The sequence below is a fragment of the Cyprinodon variegatus genome, unplaced genomic scaffold (assembly GCF_000732505.1).
Source record: "Cyprinodon variegatus isolate N-32 unplaced genomic scaffold, C_variegatus-1.0 Scaffold607, whole genome shotgun sequence".
Taxonomy (NCBI): Eukaryota; Metazoa; Chordata; class Actinopteri; order Cyprinodontiformes; family Cyprinodontidae; genus Cyprinodon; species Cyprinodon variegatus.
The window spans coordinates 174,487-196,549 of NW_015151060.1; the positions used below are offsets into that span (position 1 = coordinate 174,487).

Below are 22,063 nucleotides of genomic sequence, written 5' to 3' on the forward strand. Positions count from 1 at the left end.
TTTTTTTAAAAAAAGCTTAATTTCTCAGGTTTTTAAAGGTGTTGACCCTTCAAGAATGACATTAAGGATGATACAACAATGCTGCACATTTTCTGGATGAAATTATGCGAGTGGGATAATCCAGTAAATAATAAATTTGTTCAATAAATCTGTATTCAAAATGATTCCAGAAGAAATAAGAAACAGTCATCTGCAGTTTCTAACTCAAAGCAAAGGTATGCTTCAGGTTGGCGTCGTGTTTTTTATGGCCAAACACCAAAAACATGCTTGATCACGCTGCTGAGTGTGACGACAAATGAGAGGAACTAAGTGTGTGCAACGACAGAGTGGCTCAGATCTCTGCAATGAAGATTTTAGCCTCTCCCAGGTCAAAGGACACCGCTCCAGTTTACAGTGAGCGCTTGCCTAACTGGGGGGATAAATTCATGAATGAGTGGCATGTTTATTTGGATGCGTGGCCTTTATGAGCGCGTGTGTGTTTAATCCCAGTCTGCTGTTGCTCTTACAACGCCACAGCCTAATCTCAGGATTATGAGCCAATCTCACCCAGCGCAGCAGAGAACATTGAGGTTAGACGGGAAATAGGAGAACAAAGCAATCTAACAGACTTCTTTTTATTCTCTTTTAAGCACCAACAGATATCACTCCCTGATAGGCTGACAAAGTCCCACAAATTAACACAATACAATGTTTTTTAATTCAAAAACAAAAATAGTTTGATAAAGTTTGAAGCAGGAAAGATCCTCTGGGCTTTTGTGTGACAGGAAAAAAAAAAAAAAAAAAAGACAATGTTCCCTCAACAACTGACATTCCTCGCATGACTAGCATAACTTTCTCAGTGGTGTGTGTGTGTCTGTATAGTTAAGGATGGGCGTCTGTGTGGGTCTGTGCGACGAGGCTAAAGCCATAGAATTAGACCAATTCCCTAGGCAACAACCCGATAATTATGACATCCCGTCTGTGATGTCCAGGCTGCAGCGGCGCCGCGAGGGGACGACTCCCAGGAAGGAAGGGAAGCTAGCATCAAGCAGAGGGTACGAGGAAGGATAACTGTCAATAAAAACGTTTATGTAGGCGCCTAAATCTGTAAATGTAAATCACTAAACAGGAATAAATCTGTGAGAATACAAGCAACATCTTTGCATTTCCATTATGGAGTAAATAATGTTCTCTAAATTGTTATTTGAAAAAAACCCAACCGGAAATTTCTTGATCAAAATAAAGGTTGTGAGAGTTAAATTTTTTTTCAATTCTTTTTGTTTTTTTATTAGATTTTTTTTTTTCATTTCTTCATCAATTATATCGTTATTTTTTATTTCTTAACATGTCAGTTTTTCAGATTTAGTTGATATGAATTGAATTCTTTTCAATAAAAACACTCGCTCTCGACCAATAAAAGCATTTCTATTGGATGTTGCTAAAGGTGACCGTCTGCCCTGGAGTTACGACGAACAAGTAAGGAAATGAGGCTGAATTAAAACAGGTTTTTTAAAAGCCACCTTAACTCTTACTTAGAGCTGCGCTAACAGTTACATCTAGTTCTAACTGGATGTAAACAAAACTTCAGATTTTTCAACTTCTGCAAATTTCGCTTTGCTTAATTCGCAGGTAAGGCAGCGATCAAATTTTGCTAAATTTGCCAAAATCGTGCCATTCACCTCGCTAAATTCACCACCTTCACCTTGCTTCACTTTAGACCCGCCCTCTACAAAGACATAACTTGGGAATTCTTCACTCCAGCTGCGAAATTCATGTTTGGTGTGAACTAGGGCTGCAACTAATTATTATTTTGCTAATTGATTAATCTGTCTATTATTTTTTCAATTAATCGATGAATAATCGGGTAGTGAACTGTTCTTTAAACATTTTTTTTTGTTTTTTGTTTTTTTACAGAATTAAACCAGCTGAAACTAAAACTTTTCCAGTTTTGGAGTTCTGCATACAGCATATTGACAGACAAAAAAGTTTTTATTTTATCTTAAATGCAAAATATTTATATATTTATTCTAGGGCTGGGCAATAAATTAAATGAATTAGATTTTGAAATTTTGCTTAATCGTAATATCAAGAAAGTATCTTCTCCTTCGTTTTTTACTTGTGCTTTTGCTTCTGTCCCTATCCTTCTTCCGCCTGATATCATGCTGCACTGTTTATTCACACCATGGCCGCTGCCCAATCTGAAGAGTTGGTACCGAGAAAAGGGACTTGTCCTCCATCTATTATATGGAAGTGGTTCAGCTTTGACAAGGCCGATGGGGAGCGGACTACAACTCAAATTCAGTTCAGTGTAGCTCATCATAGGGATGGACATGCTGCCCATAAACAGGCTTAAAGTGTGTGATCCAAAATACGACCCGCCAACTCGAAACACTACAAGCGCTCTTAATTTTTCCCTCTAGCCTTCCTGCGGTGTGCGGTAATTTAGTTAGAGGAGCAAAATATCAGCTAAGATGGAGTCTTTTGTAAAACTGTTAGTTTTTTCCATTTAAACAAAGACAAAATAATGAGTGGTAACCTTTAATTGAAAGAAAAACATTTCAATATAAGGTAGGTTAAAAGTTTAACAGCATAAAACTGTTATCTAAGATCACTGAATCCCTTCAGTAATGTTACTAAATAACCTCCAAAGATGGAGACGAAATAACCTCCTAAAAAGCATCGAAGCCACAGAAGAACCAAACAGTGAAGGAGCAATTTTGTCGGCATCAGCTGCCAGTAATAAACACCATCTATGAAACAAATCAATACTCACAGCTTTTCTGCCTCCTCTGAAATCCTTTATAAACACAACATTGAGTCTGGTTCCCTCGTTAACAACTTTAACACTAAGAGGTATTGCTTAGGAAAAGCAGAAGAAGTTTTATTTATTTAAATGAAGGGTTTTCTATTTGCTTACTTTTTTAATGATATTGTTTCTCTGGACTGATAGACTGAACACCTTCCACTTAATGGGAAACATTAAAGCAATACATTCACCAGTTGCTTTCGGGGGAGCTTAAAGTTATAGTGGAGGATTTTGGGGAATTTTTGAAATGACCCATCCTCTCCCCTTTAAAAAAAAATGCACAAGCTCATCCCTGTACTTGCTCCCTAGAGGGAACGCCAATTAAAACGTGAGCCAGAGCATCCACGAGCCCATTCTCCTCGAGGAGGTGCAGGAACGCAATATTAAGACGGTCGCTCGGATGGATCTCGTCTCACCCATATTCATATATAAAAGGTTTCCCCGCAAATAAGACTACTGGTAAATAAAAAAAATCATGGCATGCTTGTATGTGTGTGTGCTGCAGTGGAAATCTGGAGATGTTTGCGGGGTAAATAAGGATCTCTGGCCATGGTATAAATACCAACGATGAAAATTACTAAATAAATGAACTTATCTTCCCTGAAAAGTTACCATACAGAGGTAGATATTTTTACTAGCAGTGATGTGAAATGGAGTTCTCCAAAACGAGGCATCGTGGGGAGACGACCTGTGCTTTCAGTGTACGCCATTAAAGAATCTCCCAAAAATAACCTGGTCCTGTTTCTCTCTTCTGAAGCATTTCTCTTCTTCTCATAACCTTCATAGACACTTTTCCTCTTAGGACTCATGGCCATTTTCAAAGGACTGCGGTGAGAAAGGCGAGCTTCATTGACTGTCTGAAACCGTAGCCTGACACATAAAAGTGCGCATGCACAGAAAAAGACAGCTAACTGAGGACGAGTATGCAGGACGGTCTTACGTAAACATAACACCAGAATGACTGACATCTAGGAGGACCACTTATTTTGATGATCCACCTGGAAAAAGAAAAAAAATCCTCCACCATACCTTTAAGCTGGAAGTTACAGGTTTAGCACTCCTAAAAATTGCAGTGTTGCTTTAAAAATGGAAAGCTACTAACCTTTTAAAGTCGAACATTTGTCGCTCCAAAAGTCAACAGACATTGAGACATTTGGAGCATTCTTGCCATTCTGAAATCCAGCATGGGGCCATGCATATAAAAAAACAAAAAACGTAGTTTTGTTATCATCTTAACAAAGATGATATTTCTTAAATTAATGTTTTGTCTCGGCGGGACTAACCCTGCAGTGCATGCAAGATATCGACTGTGCTAAGCTTTCAAATAGCGAGAGAGTTAATTAAAAACAAAAGTATGACTTTAAATTTCATTACATGGATACATAGCTTTGAGGACATAAGCTAAAATTTTCAGAAAAAGTATATGGTTGCAAAACCGGACAGACGCTGCACCTCTTTGAAAGAAAAAATGCCCCCCTTCACCTGAACCTCTCAACTGGACAGCAAAGACAGATAAAAGGAGCAAGAAGCCCAAAGCAGTGGTTGGTGCACGCTATCCAGCCCATTGACGCATTTCTTTTAGTGCCCAAAAAATATGCACCACTAGTAGAGAGGAACTTTCCTTCTGAGAGCTCGATTGCATGCTCTGCTTTTAGACTAATGGATTTTCTAAAAGAACCAAAGAAGAAAAAGGCCACACATGCTAACACACACAGCTATGTCTGAAACCTGCACAAAGCCGACCATCTATATTACTGCGATCTGGAAAACAATGGCTAAGCTATAGGATTACATAAAACACAGAAAGATGCTGCGAGCTTCCAGACTGGCTGCCCTAAGCAACAGTGTTGTGGAGGCGAATGGCCAGAAGTTCAGTCAGCATCACCTGCAGACTTCACAATGATCCAACACTGAATAAGATAATAGAAATCCACCCATCTGATAAATCCATACATGTTTTAGTTAGTTTAGCATGTAGCAACACTAAAGACACAGTAGTATATATTCATTGGTTTGAGTTCAAGAAAAAACGCAGGAAGGACGCAGAATGGCGGCAAAGAGATGAGAAGTTAGGCCATTGCAGACATTGTTCCTCTCATGGATCCAATTTTAAGATTTACTGTCGCTAAAAGCTGAATCTAAGTTGAAGTAATGCTTGAAACACTGAATATTTCTGCAGATACAGCTGGTCTCCATGTAAAGGGGTCTAAAGTAAAATTGGTACTAGCATGCAGAGATCCAAGTCTGCACTCCATCTAAAACACGGTAGTGGCAGCATAATTATGTAGGGTCATCTAAAAATAATGGATTCTGCTTCCACTTCTTTATCGTCCAGTTTTCTAAAAATATTAGAGTTGTGATGTAAAAAAAATATATATAAATCTATGGAGTGAAGTTGTTCCATTGTTGTTACAAACCATAAACACGCTTTGTAACACGGAATTTGAAAAATGTTAAATCCAGGAATCAACATTTGAAACATGTTTTAATCAAAAAGAGCTTTCAAGATCCTTTTCTGAGATTTAGTTTTTTTTTTATTATTCTATTTTATTCTTTCAAATTCTATTTTGTCTTTTAAGATATTTTCATTTTAGATATTTCTTCTTCCTTTTACCGATTCTGCATTATTTATTTATTTTTATTTCTGCTTTTTAGATCGATCGTTATGAATTTGGTTATTTTCAAACAGAAATTCACAAAAAAAATACAAGAAAATTTAAAATCTAAAAACCCTTTAAGCAATTAAATTAAAAAATTAAAAATGCATATTAAAGAAACTATAGAAGTTTCTCACAAAACATATATATTTTTAAAAAACCTTTTTAAAGTTTTATTTCTGGACTGCATTTTTTCTATTTACAAAATGTGTTCTTTGCTTACAAAAATAATGGAACAAAATTCATTACGTATAATTTGAACAGAATCTACAACCATTTTAGAACTTTATTCATACTTCAACAATGTTTTGAGGGTTTTTTTTTTGTAAATATAAGGTTCTGATCCAAATGACAGAGTGAGACTCTGACTATAACTAGTTGGGAGTGTTTATGATGCTGCTACACACAACATAAAGCAGAGACTGATCAATACAAACTTTGCTATATGGTGCTCAGACAGGGGGAGGTCAGAGAGTCGAGCAGGGTAATTACATTTCCTCTGGGGGTCTATCACTTCCACAACCAACAGTCTACATCTCAATGTGGGTCAATACACCCATTCAGATCCACGCAGACATAAAATCGAGTGGTCACTTATTCCAGATAAGGGATGATGGGAGTAAATGCAGGTCAAACTGAAATATTAAAAATAGAAAGAGAGACAGAGGGAGATGGAAAGTCACAAACTTTCATTTATCATCTATATAGATGGATGAAAACTGTTCAGTAAGATTATTCAACCATGCAGAAGCACTTTCTGGAAACATTACACCCTTTTACAACACCTCATTGTTGCCAGGGAGACAGCAGGGTGGTTCATTCCTGATGCTGATGCTCAGAAAACATGCCTGTATCTGAGCTGCATTTCCTTAATAAACCTTAATAGGGTTCATTTAACGCAAAATGGGGGAAAGATGGAAATAAACCAGGATTCTCTGCAAAACTCCAAGCTCTTTAATGACTTTTATTAGTGTTGCTGAAACCTTTTTTTGGAAAGGTTGATATTTTTAACCCATTTAGTTACACATTTGAATGAAAACTTGATATCATTCCATGCATTAAGTATAAAAGCTGAACCAGTTTACTCTGAGTTAGAAAGATCCCTGGTTACAGATGATAAAACTGTATTTCTTTACATTCCTGCCTCGATTTTTTTTTTTCTCCCATATATGAAATGCAAACTAACACATGATAATAGTGAGCACAAAGAAGTGTGAAGAAGACAGAGCCTGTTACTGCCTTGAATCGGCTGGCCGGATTGTTTCTCAGCTACCGTTTCCTCTTCGTTTCCATCCCACAGACTGAAATCAACACTTCGTCCTTTTCCGCCCACAGCCTCGTAGAGAGCCACTGTCTATTATCGGACAGGTAATGTGAGGTCATTTCAGCTCGCTTACCTGAAAATGTTGAATACAGTCCCTTCAAACCCGCACTCCGGAGTTACCAGCCAGGGCCGGATGCCCTCCTCGGCTCGCCTTTATCCGCCCACCACGGTCAGCAGCGTCTTTTTAAAAAATAACACACCTCCGCTTGTGTTAACGGGCTGTTCCAGAGGCTCCGGCGGAGAAACGAATATCCTCGGGGACACACATACAGCTACAAGCTTCTGTTGACGAAGTGCCCGAAAAATGTCGATAGCTCGGCGGTGAAGACAATTTAAAGAGGCTTGAGGGAGGAGGACCGTGCGTCGACACACACTGGAGGGTTCTAACCGCTAGCTACCGTCTGCTAGCGCGAGGACAGATCGACTTCCGTTAGCTTTTCAAAATAAAAGCGCGCCCCTTTCAAGAAGAGTGCGGCTGTTGTTTAAGACGTTTCAAAATAAAGCACCAGGATGGTTGATTGTGTTTCCGGCCAGACTATTTATAATAAAACACTGCTACAATCATAGAGACAATGTTTTTTCATGGTTCGACAAAACTGAAGACAAAAAAAAAAAAAGAAAAAAAGCAGGACGAGCACATTAAATAATAATTTCTAATGATTAAGTACATTTTAAAGGTCAACTTTTCAATTGCTCGAATGAATCATAAGGAAAATGATTTAGTATTAGACTGCAAAATGCATGTGAAAATCAAATTAAGTATTTTTACTTCATTTGAATAGTTAAATAAGATGATCTGCCAAAGTGATGAGTATTTTTCCAATTGAAATAAGATTATTAAATATTATGTACTTGAAATAATGTAATAGAGTTGTTTCATTTCTTTAGGTAAATCCTCTTTTTTCTATGAGCAAATTTTCTTACATATTTGCTTAAATCAAAGGAAACTGCTCTTATTTAAAAAAAAAAAAAAAAAAAAAAAAAAGACTGTTCACTTAATTTTTGATACATACCAATCAAACATGGGAACTGCCCCCTCTCTGGAACCGTCCATGGAGACTGTATAACTTTAATTCCAATTAACTGTGTTGAAAAAGGATAAAACATTAATCTTTATTAAAATAAATACGTATATATAGATGAAGGCTAAAGTTTGGCAGAAAGAATTTAGACATGGACATAAACATGCATTTTAATGGGAGCACAGAAATGCATGAAACAAAAAATAAGGCAATAGTTTATCATATAAAATATAATAAAAGAGCCAAAGAACCAAATAGCTGCTTGTGAAATGTAATGTTTTTCCAACAGAAAATGTTTATTTTTCCCTTGAAATTCATTTAGTTTACCTGAAATATGTGAAGAAAGTAACTGAAATAATTAGCTGCTAAATAAATATGTATTAAATGATCAAATAAAGCAATTCTTTAGAATGTTTGTTCGGTGTATTCATAATTCAGGAATATTACATATATTTTGCTTATTTTAGATCATAAGTAAAATAAACAATAATGTATAATACATAATAAAATAAATGATAATAATTCTTCTAATAAGTAATAAATGAGAGTATTCTGGGGTTTTTTTTGTTCAAAATAACATTTAGCAGATTTAAACTGTGATCCCATTTCAACATGAGTGAATCGGTCACCTTAATTTTTAAATCATAAATAAAACAGAATCCAAAGGTGCCCTCCTGTGCATATCACGTTTAGAAATGTATTAATTATTGTGTCTTTATAACAGGCGCCAGGATCAGTTTTATAGGGGTACTGGCCCCTGTTGGCCCCCATCTAGAACCGCCCATGTTGCCAAAAAAAATATTGTTTCCCTGGAGACGTTTGGCATAAAACTAACAGTGTGTTATGGGCAGCAGGTTTGCCACAGAGGGGATATAATTAAAGCCGAAGCAGAGCTGTGCCTGACAACATTAAACTGGCCCCACATTGATAATCTACCAATCAATCCCACTGAAATGTTCTGTGGTGACCTGAAACAAACCCCTCTAACCTGTCAGAGCTGAAACTAGTGGAGGAAACTATCCTCAGAATAATGTCAGATGTTGGTGGAGTAAGAAGCACCTTCTTGAAAGGGTAAAACAGCTTTTAGGTTCTACTCATGTCCAGATATTTTATGTTAAATCAGGGTTAATCTTCCTTTCTAAATGTATCTGAATCACCTTTATTTCCCACATTACAAGATGAAGCCATAGAAACACAAAAACATTTTACTGTTAAAAAATAATCATTTTATGTTGATGTTGCAAGTATTTTTAACTATATAAATCGTTTTTTGTTCTCATTGCTGGATTTATTTATTTTTTTCATGCCTTTTACATCTCTCAGGTTTCTATTTCGTTGTATTGTGGCTCCCCCTAGTGGAGAACAGCTGTAGTATTTTCTTATTCCTTAACAGCTCGGTAGGTTTATATCAGGGCCTGTTATAAATAAGTTTGACATTCACATTTGAGAGTGTATTCTTTTATAGTCGTGTAAAACACCAAATATGGAGCACTAATTATGCTTGATATACCTGTTGTTATATTAGTTTGTCTGTTACTGAGCACAACAGGGATATTGATGAATATAAAGCCGTAATAAAACTGGTGAAGGGAAAAGCTAAATCCATACAACTGTCATGACTCTTTGGAGACATTTTAGGGTTTAATGGGGGATTTTGGTGAATTCTTGAAAAGATCCGCCCTGATTCTTTAGAAAAATATGGACATGCACCTGCACCATTAAGGGAACACCTAATAAACGCGTGCGAGAGCATGCATGACCCCATTTTCCATCATTCATGCTCTGTTTAAAAGTAGCTGTTTGCATCGCTCATACAAGCTTACTTTCCAAAAGAAGATTTGCAATTTTTCCACTATTACAGACTCACCACCAGTAAGTGAAAATGGGAACGAGCGCGTAGCCTTATGTAAAAATATCACCAGAATGATTGACAGTTATGAGGACTATTTATTTTGATGATCCACCCGGAAAAAGAACATCCTCCACTTTATCTTTAACCGATCACACAGTCAGATGGTTTAAAAGTTTCTAATTAAGCACTGAAAAACAGGTCCAATTCTATCGTCTATATTTGAAGGCGTTGATGGCAGCTGCACAGATGATATTTCAATCCAGGATGGAGCTTGGAATAATGAGGTTCTGAGTTCAAGCCCCACTCCCACAGTCCCTGAGCAAAGACCCCTAACCCCCACACTGCTCCCCAGGTGCCTCACAATGGCAGCCCACTGCTCCCCAAGTAGATGGGTTAAATGCAGAGGTAAATTTCTGTGAGATCAATAAAAAGTTCAATTAATATTATTATTATTATCATTATTATTATTATCATTATTATTCTTCGGACGGACTAGAAAACACGCATTTCTTTTGATTAGCTGACATTAGTGACAATTCATTGATAATTTGAAATAAACTTAATTCGTAAAACTCAGTGAGTGACAGTTATCTGAAAAATAAATAAATAAATAGATAAAATTTATAAAAATAAAGTGTAAAATAAAACATCTAAAAAACAACAAATCTTAGAAAACGACAAATTATTCTCAAACCTTTTTGAATATAACGTTTTTCAAAGTTTGATTTCTGGAATGTATTATTTGTATTTCAACTCACAAATTTCTATTTAAAATAAACATTCTTTGCAAAGCAAAAGAGAAGGTAAATCAAGAGGCGGAGAGAATTTGTTCATTTTTTTATTTTTTTTTCTAGCCCAGTTTGTTAATTACGGATTAGGTTTATTGGCCACTGAAAGAATTTTTTAAAGTTAACTGATTTTTAAATTTTGTTTTTGTATAATACCGGAAAAGTGAGCATTCTGACTTTAATCTCAGAATTATGACTTTTTTTTTCTAATAATTCTGATCTTTTTCCCCTTATTATACTAAAATAAACTTAAAATCAGTTAACACTTTGGTTTTTCAGTTGCCCTAATCCTCTTCCATACTACAATCTATTCCTTCATGGTCAGACATCTGAGATTACATTCAGAATTATAAGAAAAAAGTAAGAATTTTGAGATTAAAGTCAGAATTCTGACTTTTGATTCTCATAGTTCAGATTTTCCCCCATATTATATTAAAATAATATTTAAAAATCAGTTAATTTTATTTTTTCAGTGGCCATAATCCAAAACACTGATAGATGAATAAAAACTGAGACAGTGGAAGCAAAACTAGACCAAGACAGTATTTTTATTTTCTCTCTACCAGCACAGTGAGGAATAACAACATTTATTTAACCTTATTTTTGTTTACAAAACATGTTATTAAGAATAAAGTCTTTACAAGTTGTAGTTTTTCCTATATATTTAAGTAAAACTTAATTTAAAATTCTTATAGTCTTTCTTAATTCTAACAGATACATTTTCTCATCACGTTCATATCCCTGTTTATATCTGTCTGTCAGTGAGCTTATGTATTTGTAATAAACTATCTAAACCCAGTTTTCCAGAAGCTGCCCACAGATGGCCTCAGTCCGCTCTGCATGACGTTGCGCGTGCGTGTGACGTCACTCCCGCTACCTTTACTCCAGTCCGGAGACAGCGGCTGTTTGTGTTTTTCTGAGGACTCAAAGAAAGAAGATGTCTCGATCTGCGGACAGACTCCGAATGGTGATCAATCACCTGGACCGATCAGCTGCTTCCATCGTATCCTTTCACTGTGAGGCTCCGATTGTTTGACCTGCAGGAAGTTCGGCAGCGAGAGGCTGAACACAGCAGCAGTCATGGAGCATGGTTAACTGATCCTGGGTGTTTTAGACGTTTCTCTCAGGTTTTAGAGTGTTGGGCAGAAGCCTGCGGCTGAGTTTGTTTATATCTGCTGCTGATTCTGCTGGTCTACATTTGTCTGGTCTGTCTTACAGGCTTAAAGGCGCACGAGTCCTTGAGAACTCGATAGAGCTCCTGTATGGGACGCCGGATGTGTAAAAAAAAAGTAACATTTGTGTAATTTGACATTAGATTTTTTTTTCTTTAGTGAGGCAGAAAATGCTAAATATAAAATCTTAAAGGTGCATAGTCTCACTGTATGCCATCTATGCTGTGAATTCTGTCCTTATCATAGTTGCTATCAAAAAATATATTTTGTAAATGGAAGTTTAAAAGGAAAGAAAAATTTGATCTAGAAATGAAACATAAAAAAAAGGCTTATTAAAAAATAGGTTTTGGTAGCAATTTCAAATTTCCAATTTTTTATTTATTTTAAATTAAAGGATTAATTCTTGTGTCTTCCATATTACATTGTTTTTACTTCTGGGAGCGGGCTGTCCTCCGGAGATAGAAGCAAATACACATTTCTATTTGTATGCATGGTTGTTAGCAACATGACGAACATTTGTGTTTGGCTTTAAATTAAGGGAATGTGATCTAGGAAAACACAGTTTGAAAAGACTGCAATTTGTAAAACGCAATGACAAATAAAATGAATATGTAAAATTTGTTGAAAAAGATTTTTAAAATATTACCTTAGATAAAGATAAAATGCAGGGGGGGATTCTGGTATTTACAGCAGCAACAAGATTATAGAAAAAAATGGTCACAAAAATGCATATCTTAGAAAAGTGTATAAGAATAACATAATAGCAAAGAGTTAAAAATAAACAAATAAAAATACTGTACTGTAGAGTGTTTTTAACTATATCAGAGATATGCAAAATGGCAGCAGCATGTTATTTAACTGATTAAGGTACAAACTGTGCAAAATCAGCATTAATGTAACAACTTATTGAGTTTGTTGGGAACAGTTATGGTTATAAAGTATTACAGCTGCTGGGAGGAAGGATCTGTGATAACGCTTCCTGGTGCATTAAGTGTGCAGTCACTAAAGGAGCTCTGGAGTTCTGCAACAACTTCATGAAACATTATCCAACAGAGATGTTAACTTAGTTAGGATCTTTTTTTTTATTTCCCATATCCTGCACATCCAGAGGGCATCCAATCACAGAGCAGGCTTTCCTCTATACATATTTCTAAAGAAAATGATCAGTTTAGGAAACATTGGATGTTTATATACTTTTTCCTTGATTTCTTAAAAAAGAAAGCGTCTCCAACGTCTGGTCTAACCCTCCCCAGCAACCCCCCTCAGAAGTTCAGGTAGGAGGAAAACAAAAAGCTTTACTTATCTAACTTGGCATCAAAGCTGCAGCTGGAAACATTTGTGTCTCCTGAATATGAAAAACTTTGTAACAGATATCAGTGATTTAAAGGAGCTGCTCTGATTTCGCATCCATCTGATTTGATTGGTCGCCATGTTGCACAGGTACTCCTTTGACACAGGCGTGCTGACCCCAGAGCAGCGACGCTTCTATGAGGAAAATGGCTTCCTCCTCATCAGGAACCTGGTGTCTGAGGCGGACATCGACAGGTTCAGGTACGCTTGGACTCAAGAAGATTTATTATTTATTTATTACATAAAAATCTGTTTTATTACTATAAAAGTCTGATTTACCCTGATTTTATGGGGCTAACTTATGAAGAAATGTTAGAAACCTTGTTTAGTTCATGTTTATGGATAAATAATTTTTGGTTTGTTGGGATTGTTTCTTTGTTTCAATGCTGCTTTAATGTGATTTAACTGGTCTTACGTTCATCTATCAGTCCGTCAGGCTGGTTCCCTTATTGTTGGAAACAAAGAACATGTTTTGTAAATAGAAATTTGGAACGAAATGAAACTTTCAAAAACTTCATCAAAAAAAAGGATTTTGAGAAGAACTTTGCTTTTTTTTTTCAGATTCCATATGTCAAAAAAGATTTTATTATACAGACCAATCATTAACTATTTCAAAGCAACTTAAATGGGGAAAAAAACAAGAGAAACAATATCAAAAAATCTGATTATATTACTATCTGTAGTTCTGCTTTCCACCAATAGGTGGTGACATGTTCACATGAAGTTTCATGAACTGTTGAGATCGTTGAAACAATTTGGCCAAACAGCTCAATGCCTCATGAGACTTAATCTCACCTTCACTACATTAAATCAATTTAGTTCGGTTTATTTATATAGCGTTAATTCACACCTGTCATCTCAGGGCACTTTGCAGACTATACTATAGACTATATACTTTGCAGACAATAGAAATGTGTCTTCGCTCCAAGGGAAGAGAAGGTGATTTGGAAAAAGAAAGAGATGTTTGAAAAATAAAAAAATTGGAAAAACTTGAATTTAAAAAGTATTAAAAAAAAAAATCTAAAATTTGCGACAAAAAATGTTTAATTATTCGAAAAAATGCAACCTAAGAAAACAACACAGTTACTCTATGAATTTACATTAATAATATGTGTTTTTTTATATTTAAAATTTTTTTGATTTTTTTTTTATTTCAATTTACAAAACATGATTTTTTTCAGATTTTATTTGCACAACCTATTTTTTTCGAATTGCAATCAACAAAAAACACTTTTATTTCTGTTTTTTGTTTTTTGTTGTATTTTTTTCCCATTTACAAAACACATTCTTTGCAGCTGTGATGTAACAAAGTTCCCTCCATAGACTGAGTGGCAAAAGTAGCAACTTTGAAACTTAGCTGCAGATTCACAAAAGACTTAATAATAATAAAAAAAAATACAAAAATGGGCTAAAAAAAAAAAAATAACCCCTGAAAATGCTATGATCTTAGCCAAAACACTGCAGCTTTAAATAAATTCACCTTGATTGAAAACTTTCTGCAGCCTCTTTTGATTTGCATTAGCTCCATCCATCAGCATGATGCTCCCACCACCATGTTCCATTGATCTTTTAAACCTTTCAGATTTGTATTCACAAAAAAGTTTTAACTGCTTTTTTTTTTTAGATTTTCTATTTATTTCTTGTTAAAACCACACAGGTTTTGAGTCATATTATTCTGCAATATATGTTTTGTTTACTAGGTTCCAGTTGACGGACAGGAAACCGTTCTGGTCTCAATCAGAGAGATAAAGCCTGATGTTTTTGTTTTCTCTTTAGGAAGGAGTTTGAACGGATCTGTCGGCAGGAAGTAAAGGTCCCGGGCCTGGTGGTGATGAGGGACGTGGCGATATCAAAGTCAGAGTTTGTTCCGGATCAGAGAGCGGTGTCCAAACTCCAGGACTTCCAGGAAAACCCAGAGTTGTTCCGTTACTGTGCCTTACCACAGGTTTACAAACACAAACTCACACAGATTCAACTCTTCTTTCTGTACAGATTAAATCTACAGCCAACATTAAAAAAAAGCATGTTTTAGGTGATTTGTTGGTGATGTAACCATCGGGTGAACTTTTAAACTCTGTAACATCAGAGATGACCCTGAATTTACGACGCTCTGTAAACAGCAGGCCTCCTAATCAGGATTATCAGTGCAGGGTAAAAGTATGTAGAAGAATTGAATATAATATCCGTTTATATGCATCATTGGACCAATGCCTCCTCTGTGGCAACAGGGACTGTAGATATTTGGCTGTCAGTTTACACCTGACTGTCAGAAATACAAAAAAAAAAATAAAATACTGCCTCGGTTTTGTTTACAACTTATAAAAATCCCTTTGCTCATAGTAAATGTTTATGTCCACCACCCATGAATTTGTGCAGCTCGGTCATTAGAATTCACATCTTACCTTCAACCTGACTCCCTAACATAAAAAATGGGGATTCCACCAAATTAGTCAAATTAGAGTCTTTGGTTCACTTAAATATTCCAAACACGGTCCTAAATAGGTCACATAAACAAGAACTCATGCAAAAAATAAAATTTAGAAAAGCTTTGCATACAGTGTGCTGAAGTCAAACACAAATCCCTTTGCACCTTCTTTGAAGATCCAGCATGTTTGCACCTGTTTTCAGACATGCAAACTGCAGATCAAATCTTTAGTTTGATTTCTAAACCTGTTCCAGACCAGCCTAAGTTCACTGGGGCAGTCGCCATAGTAACCAAGTCAGCCCAAATGACAATAAAACAAGTCAGACTTACGAACTGAAGCAGTTAAATGAAACACTGAGGTTATTATTGTTAATTAAACAACAGAAACTAGGTATACAGGCGTGCTTTGGTGGCGCAGTGTTTGGCGCGCACAATCCATGTATGAAGGCCTTAGTCCTCGACACGGCCGACCCGGGTTTGAATCTCACTTGGGGTCCTTTGCCGCATGTCTCTTCCCCTCCCTTATACCCCCCTCTGTCAGTGTATTTTCTCAAAGAAAAAACACATAGTGCTATAAACCCCCCCCCCCCCAAAAAAAAAAAAATAGAATTATGAAACATTTTCTTGACTGAAAATTTAAAAAAAGCCTTATCAGGAAATAACTGAACCCGTAATAAGCTGATTAAAATGAGAGCATGTTTTAGTTTATTTCTTTAGCATATTGTGTTAATATGAGATCTAGTTTCCTAAGTGTAGCTATAGGTTTAAAGTCACAATACGGGGCAAACTTTGCTGATTGGTGGCGGTCTGCGCTCTCCATGTGTTTGCCCCCAGAATGTAAGTTATATTATATGAAAAACACTAAAACTATACATGAAACTGATAAAACCTAAACTAGCTAACAAATACTAAAACAAACTAAAACTAAAATATAAAAAGAAAAATCAGTAAACAAAACTAAATAGGAAAAAAAAGCTGCTGCTGTTCCCAGCATGAGAGGAAATCTCTGGGAGATAAAACCAGTCTGATGAGGGCAGAGAATCGAATTTATGTTTCACTGAGTGACTGGAAACCAACCTAGAAACTGGTGCAAATAAAATCTATTCCAGATTCATGGTTGATGTTTGGTGGAAGCTCTGTTGGGAGAACCTTGTGTCTCTTTCTGTGTAACAGATCCTGAAGTACGTGGAGTGTTTCACTGGGCCCAACATCATGGCCATGCACACCATGCTGATCAACAAACCTCCTGATGCAGGTGTTAAAATGTTGCAGAAATTGAATCACCGTTCTGGTACCCTGATCATGCTTTAAATGAGCTCTCTTTATTTTTTGGTTGATCTGTTTCTCCAGGTAAGAAGACGTCTCGCCACCCGATGCACCAGGATCTGCATTATTTTCCCTTCCGTCCAACTGACCGCATTGTCTGTGCCTGGACCGCCATGGAGAAGGTGAACAGGCAGAACGGCTGTCTGGTCGTCCTGCCGGGGACGCACAAGGGCTACCTGATGGAGCACGACTACCCAAACTGGGAGGTAGGGTCACCTTTGGAGGAAATGTATGGAGTTCAATTTGTTTCATTATTGTGTCAAGCAAAGAAAATATTTTCTAGATGGGAAATATATATATAAAAAAAATTCATTTTGTGAATTTAATTTGAAAAAATAGAAAATACAATCCGGGAATCCAGTAACTTTGAAACATGTTTTATTCAAAAATGGTTGTGAGAGTAACTTTGCTGCCTGCTCATATTATGTTTTGCTATTTTACATTTCTTTAGATTTCATATTTTCTATTTTTGTATTATATATTATATTGTTAATTTCTTTTTACTTTTATTTTGCAGATATATTACATCTTTTTTTTTATATATATATTATATATTTTTACATTTAATTGTTTTCAGTGTTTTATGCATTTTATATTTTTAACTTAAATTTCTTTTTCAAATTTTTTACAAATATATTTTCTTTTTTACATATATATTTTCAAATTAAATTTTTTTAATTTTAGTTTTTCAAATTGCGTCTTATAGATTACACTCTCCACACTTCAAGCACAATACAAAAGCTTGTTGTTGATGAGCACATTGACCAATCAAAATCTTGTTGCTAGCATCCAGCAGACCAATAGAAATGCATCTTCGCCCCTCCCTCCAGGGGAAAGTCCACCCCTTGATCTGAAGAAATTCTGGAAAAGACATTTTTTGCAAAAAAAATGAATATTTGAAATAGTAACATTTTAACATATAAAATTAGCAAAAAAATAAGAACATTATGGAAAAATAAAAAAAAATAAAAAAAAAGCAAAGTTGCTCTGAAAACCTGTTTTTACTTTAGTAATTCTTTCTAAGTCTAATTTCTCAATAAAATTTTTTTCCTAAAATGTGTTCTTTGCAACAATAATGGTACAAATCTGACTCCATAGTTCTACTGCCAGAATCCTGCTAAGAGGTTCATCGCTTTGTGTTTTCAGGGAGGAGTGAACAAAATGTACCATGGAGTGCGGGACTATGACCCCAACCACCCCAGGATGTACGTGGAGATGGAAAAGGGCGACACGGTCTTCTTCCACCCGCTGCTCATCCACGGCTCCGGCATGAACCAGACTCAGGGCTTCCGTAAGGTACGTCTCTGAATGTGTCACTAATAAATAAAACATTTTTAAAAACTGAGAATATTTTATGGTTTTAACCTGGGGAGGGTTACTCTAAGTATGGGAGAAAGCAAAACTAACAAGACTCTCTAAAAGTTAAGTCAATGTTGAAGAAAATAAGAGAGTTTGAAAACTAAAAAGTGTAAAAAAAAAAAAAAAATGAGAAGAACTAATGAAAAATAACAATAAAAAGAAAAGAAAGATACATATTTTGAAAACATTAAAATCTAAGAAAACATCAAAGTTACCTTTTTTTAAATTAAAATTAATTAAAAATGAATGAATAAAATTTTTTTTCTTTCTATTTACAAAATATGTTCTTTACAACAACACTGGAACAAAATTCACCTCATTGTTAAGTTTCATTTATTTTGCTCAACAACATTCAGGAATTTTTTTAAACTATACATATTTTACTTGAGTTTTGCAGAATATTTCCAACATTATTCTGACATCTTCAGTTATTTTTAAAATGTAGATTATCCTCCTAAAAAGTCCCCATTTAGAGTTTAAGTGATGATGCGTCTCAGAGGAACATCAGGGACTGAAAGAATGACGCTGATGTGTGCGCCCCCCCAGGCCATCTCCTGCCACTACGCCAGCGCTGATTGCTACTACATCGATGTGAAGGGAACCACACAGGAAAACATCGAGAACGAGGTGTCGGCGATCGCGCAGAAGAAATACGGAATGAACGAGGTGGCCTTCAAGGTTAGAAATCCCTATAACACTCTCCTTTATGAGCCGTTCTTATAACTATGTTTTTAATTTTTATCATTGTTTACATTTAACCTAACCGGCTGATGTGATTCTAGTCTGATAAAAACACCTGAGCTCATCCATGAGCATTAAGTTGTAGATCAGCTGCTATATTTATCCCTGCAGGCGAGCGGATAATCTTAGCAGACATGCAGATAACCCCGCCCCCTCCGTGTGCTTTAATCATATTGCACATCGCTAACGCCTGAACTCCAAACACCTTCCATCTGCATCGGTTCACGGTGTGTTTTTGTATCGCTAATATCACAGTAGCATGGCTATGTTTGCCCTGAAATGACAGCATGATTAACTAATTTGTTTTTGTGGTCAACCAAAAGAACATAAACATTACATGTGTTGGTCATCGCTGCGTATCACTTGACATCAGGCTGTGCTGAGCATCAAGCATCTGTGTTTGGATCCCTCCTGCTGGTTTATAACCAGGGTTGTTAGATAGTTTTCACACCCAGTGATATATCCCTTTTTTGCAATAAAGCTTTTTTTTTTGTTATTGACTCTGTTGCTCATACATTTCCTTTACAATTTCAAATTATTGTATTAATGAATTAAAAAATCCTTAAAGTCTAAAATAAACATGGTGAAACACGGTGGTGGCAGCGTCATGCTGCGGGGATGGAGTTTGGAGTTATTTTGTGTTGGTCAGGCAGGAGTTTTGTGTTTTTGCTGACTGTAGCAGTACCAGGGGGTATTTAAACATTTCACCAGACCCTCCACGCAAACAGGAAGTCAATCTTTTATGCTGGATTTAAAAAAAGAAAGAAAGTTGGAGGAAGAAAGGAGAGGTTCTTTATCTTTCATTTAATTTTCAAACACATAGTTTTACAGTATTATACACTGCAAAAATACAAATCTAAATAAGTAATGTTTCTTAAAATAAGCATATTTTTTCTTGAAATGAGGAGATAAGTGAGACACTTTGCAAGACAAGACAAGACAATTTAATTTAAAATAAGAAGAAACAATGACGTTTTCTTATTTCAAATGCATATTGTCTAATTATCTTATTTTTTTAAATACCAATTATATTAAGAAATTATATTATTTTCCTACTCAAATTAAAGAAAAATACACTTAATTTAAGAATATTTTTTTCTTATTTCTAGATCTTTTTTGCAGTTTAAAATGACAACATAATTACCGTATACATAGTAACATATGTATTAGTAAAACTGTTTATGTGGTCTGTTCTTTGGTTAATCCCCCCGGTGGTCTGGATTGCTTCCATTTTTTTAGAGCGAGTTTGCTGTTGTTTTTACTATTGCCTAATTTTCTTTCTGATTGTGGCTTTTTTTTTTTTCGCTTTCAGTATTTTTTGTTTGCATTTGCTCTTTTGATTGTCGAGTTTTGCTTCTATTTCAGTGATTGCAGCATTTTTTGGTTGCATTTTTATTTATTTTTTTGCATTGTCACCCGTCTGCCACCATAATTAAGCCTTAATGTCATGAACACATTTTAACAGTCGGTCTGTTTAAAAAGCCTTTCAGAGAGATAAATCTGGGAGTCATCTGCATAGTAATGTATAGAAACCTCACGTTTCCTGAAGGTAGCAGTAAACGTAAAGGATAAAGAGAGAACAGCAGGGAGCCAAAACTGAACCCTGTGGAACCCCACGTTACATAAAAGATACAGTTTATCAGAGTATGCATGCTCTGCCAAATGACATTTAAAACACTGCAGTCAGTGTAGTAGGAAAAAAAAGTATTCAACTATTCACCCTAGTTAAATAAACGGAGATTGATGGATTTCACTCAGTCGGCACATTATTTTCATATCTTTGCAAAGAGAGAACAGTTCATCATACAGCTCTAATGCTATGGCATTCAGCCCTGTTCTGCCTGGGCAGCGTCCGTTCCCTCTTACTTACAATAATGGAAAGTAGTCAGAGTCAAAACAAATTACAAAAACAAAAACACCATCACGCAGGAGAATTGTGTTGCCTTGCAGGTGAAAAAGGCCGAGTGAAAACTTTAATAGTGAGTAAATAGGATAAATTAATATAGGAAATAAGAGAAATTTAAATTTTCTGACCACACCAGTTCCTAAAACACACCTACTTCAACTTTCTGAAGACACCTCATAGGCCTCGCTTGTTAACAGCATCCAAAAAGATGAAATAGAAGTAAAATATACCATAAATATACCATATGTTATGTGTTCTAAATCCACAGGATACCTGGGCCTTCAGGGGTCGCCTGGTGCAGGGAGAGAGGACTTCGCTCTGAGGACACATCGACTGCTGACACGCAGAAACAGCACAATAAAATATTAATGAACTAACCTCTTTTTGCTAAATGCAAGGTAAAGGGATTTAATTCTAAAAACTGATTGTAATTAAGTACAGATAACTACATGTAAATGAGGAGAGATTGCGTGTGTGTTTGTTAGAGGGAGGAGACTGCAGCACTTTACGCCAAGAGGCCTTGATCTTCCAGCACCTTTTTAGTCAATGTTTTCATGATAAAGTGGATTAATCTTGATGCTTCTTTGGAAAATGAAATAATTTACAGTGGTTGATTATAAACTTATTGAGTCGTATCGGTTGTTTTTTTTTAAATGTCTACCAATAAAACACATTTTCCTTTTTCTTTACCATCAAAATAAAATCCACAGCATTATAAAATCTGACACTTAACTGTTTGATTTAACCAAACCTGTTTAATAAAGTAAGAAAGTGTTTCTGATTTGCTGGTTTCTTGTTGAAACAATAAAGCTAATGGAGTGTGATTTTTGTTGTTGGGATGTAACTCGACTTATAAACCTTTTTTTTTCCTGAAATTGCAAAACAAGGATCTCATCATACTTAAATGTGAAACATAACTATTAATCATTAAAGATGTGATTTAAAAAAATTGTACTCTTTGGAATCATTTGGAACAGTCTGCAATGTTTAGCTTTAGCTTTCCTCTGTGATGGAAACATCAGGCGCTTCCTGTAGCCGTCCACCAGTCTGTCTGTGGAAGGATTAACTCAATACTCACTTTCAGCCTGGAGATGTAGGTTGGGATTATAGAATTGGATGTTTGTGCCGCCATTTAAGGTCATTCCACACAATCTGGGCTTTGACTAGGCGCAGGATTTAGCTTTTCTTACTTCTTGGTCTGTCTGTCGTAGTCCTGATACGGCTAATGTTTCCTCCAAAGAAAATATTATCCTTGAATCTGTGGTTTTTGTGGCTTTTTTTCAACAAACAAACCCTAAATTAAACCAGTTATGGTATAAACCTGTTCTTACACAGAGAAAACATGATTAGATTATT

The 22,063-nt window shown here is 35.7% G+C and overlaps 2 protein-coding genes across 2 annotated transcripts in view; one reads left to right on the forward strand and one right to left on the reverse strand.

Moving 5' to 3' along the window:
- LOC107096243 (cyclin-dependent kinase 17) overlaps positions 1 to 7,152 on the reverse strand; it is a 43,793-nt gene extending 36,641 nt beyond the window's left edge. Inside the window, exon 1 of the mRNA XM_015392817.1 lies at positions 6,840 to 7,152. The gene's annotated coding sequence lies outside the window, so the exon portion shown is untranslated. The remainder of the gene's footprint in view (positions 1 to 6,839) is intronic.
- A 4,142-nt stretch (positions 7,153 to 11,294) lies between these two features.
- Positions 11,295 to 21,622, forward strand: phyh (phytanoyl-CoA 2-hydroxylase). Its single transcript, XM_015392800.1, has 9 exons — positions 11,295 to 11,431; positions 12,819 to 12,874; positions 13,041 to 13,151; positions 14,727 to 14,895; positions 16,549 to 16,630; positions 16,726 to 16,907; positions 17,848 to 17,997; positions 18,607 to 18,738; positions 20,976 to 21,622. The coding sequence occupies exons 1-9, from the start codon at positions 11,366 to 11,368 to the stop codon at positions 21,027 to 21,029; spliced, it is 1,002 nt and encodes a 333-aa protein (XP_015248286.1). The 5' UTR covers positions 11,295 to 11,365; the 3' UTR covers positions 21,030 to 21,622.
- Positions 21,623 to 22,063: the final 441 nt, after the last annotated feature.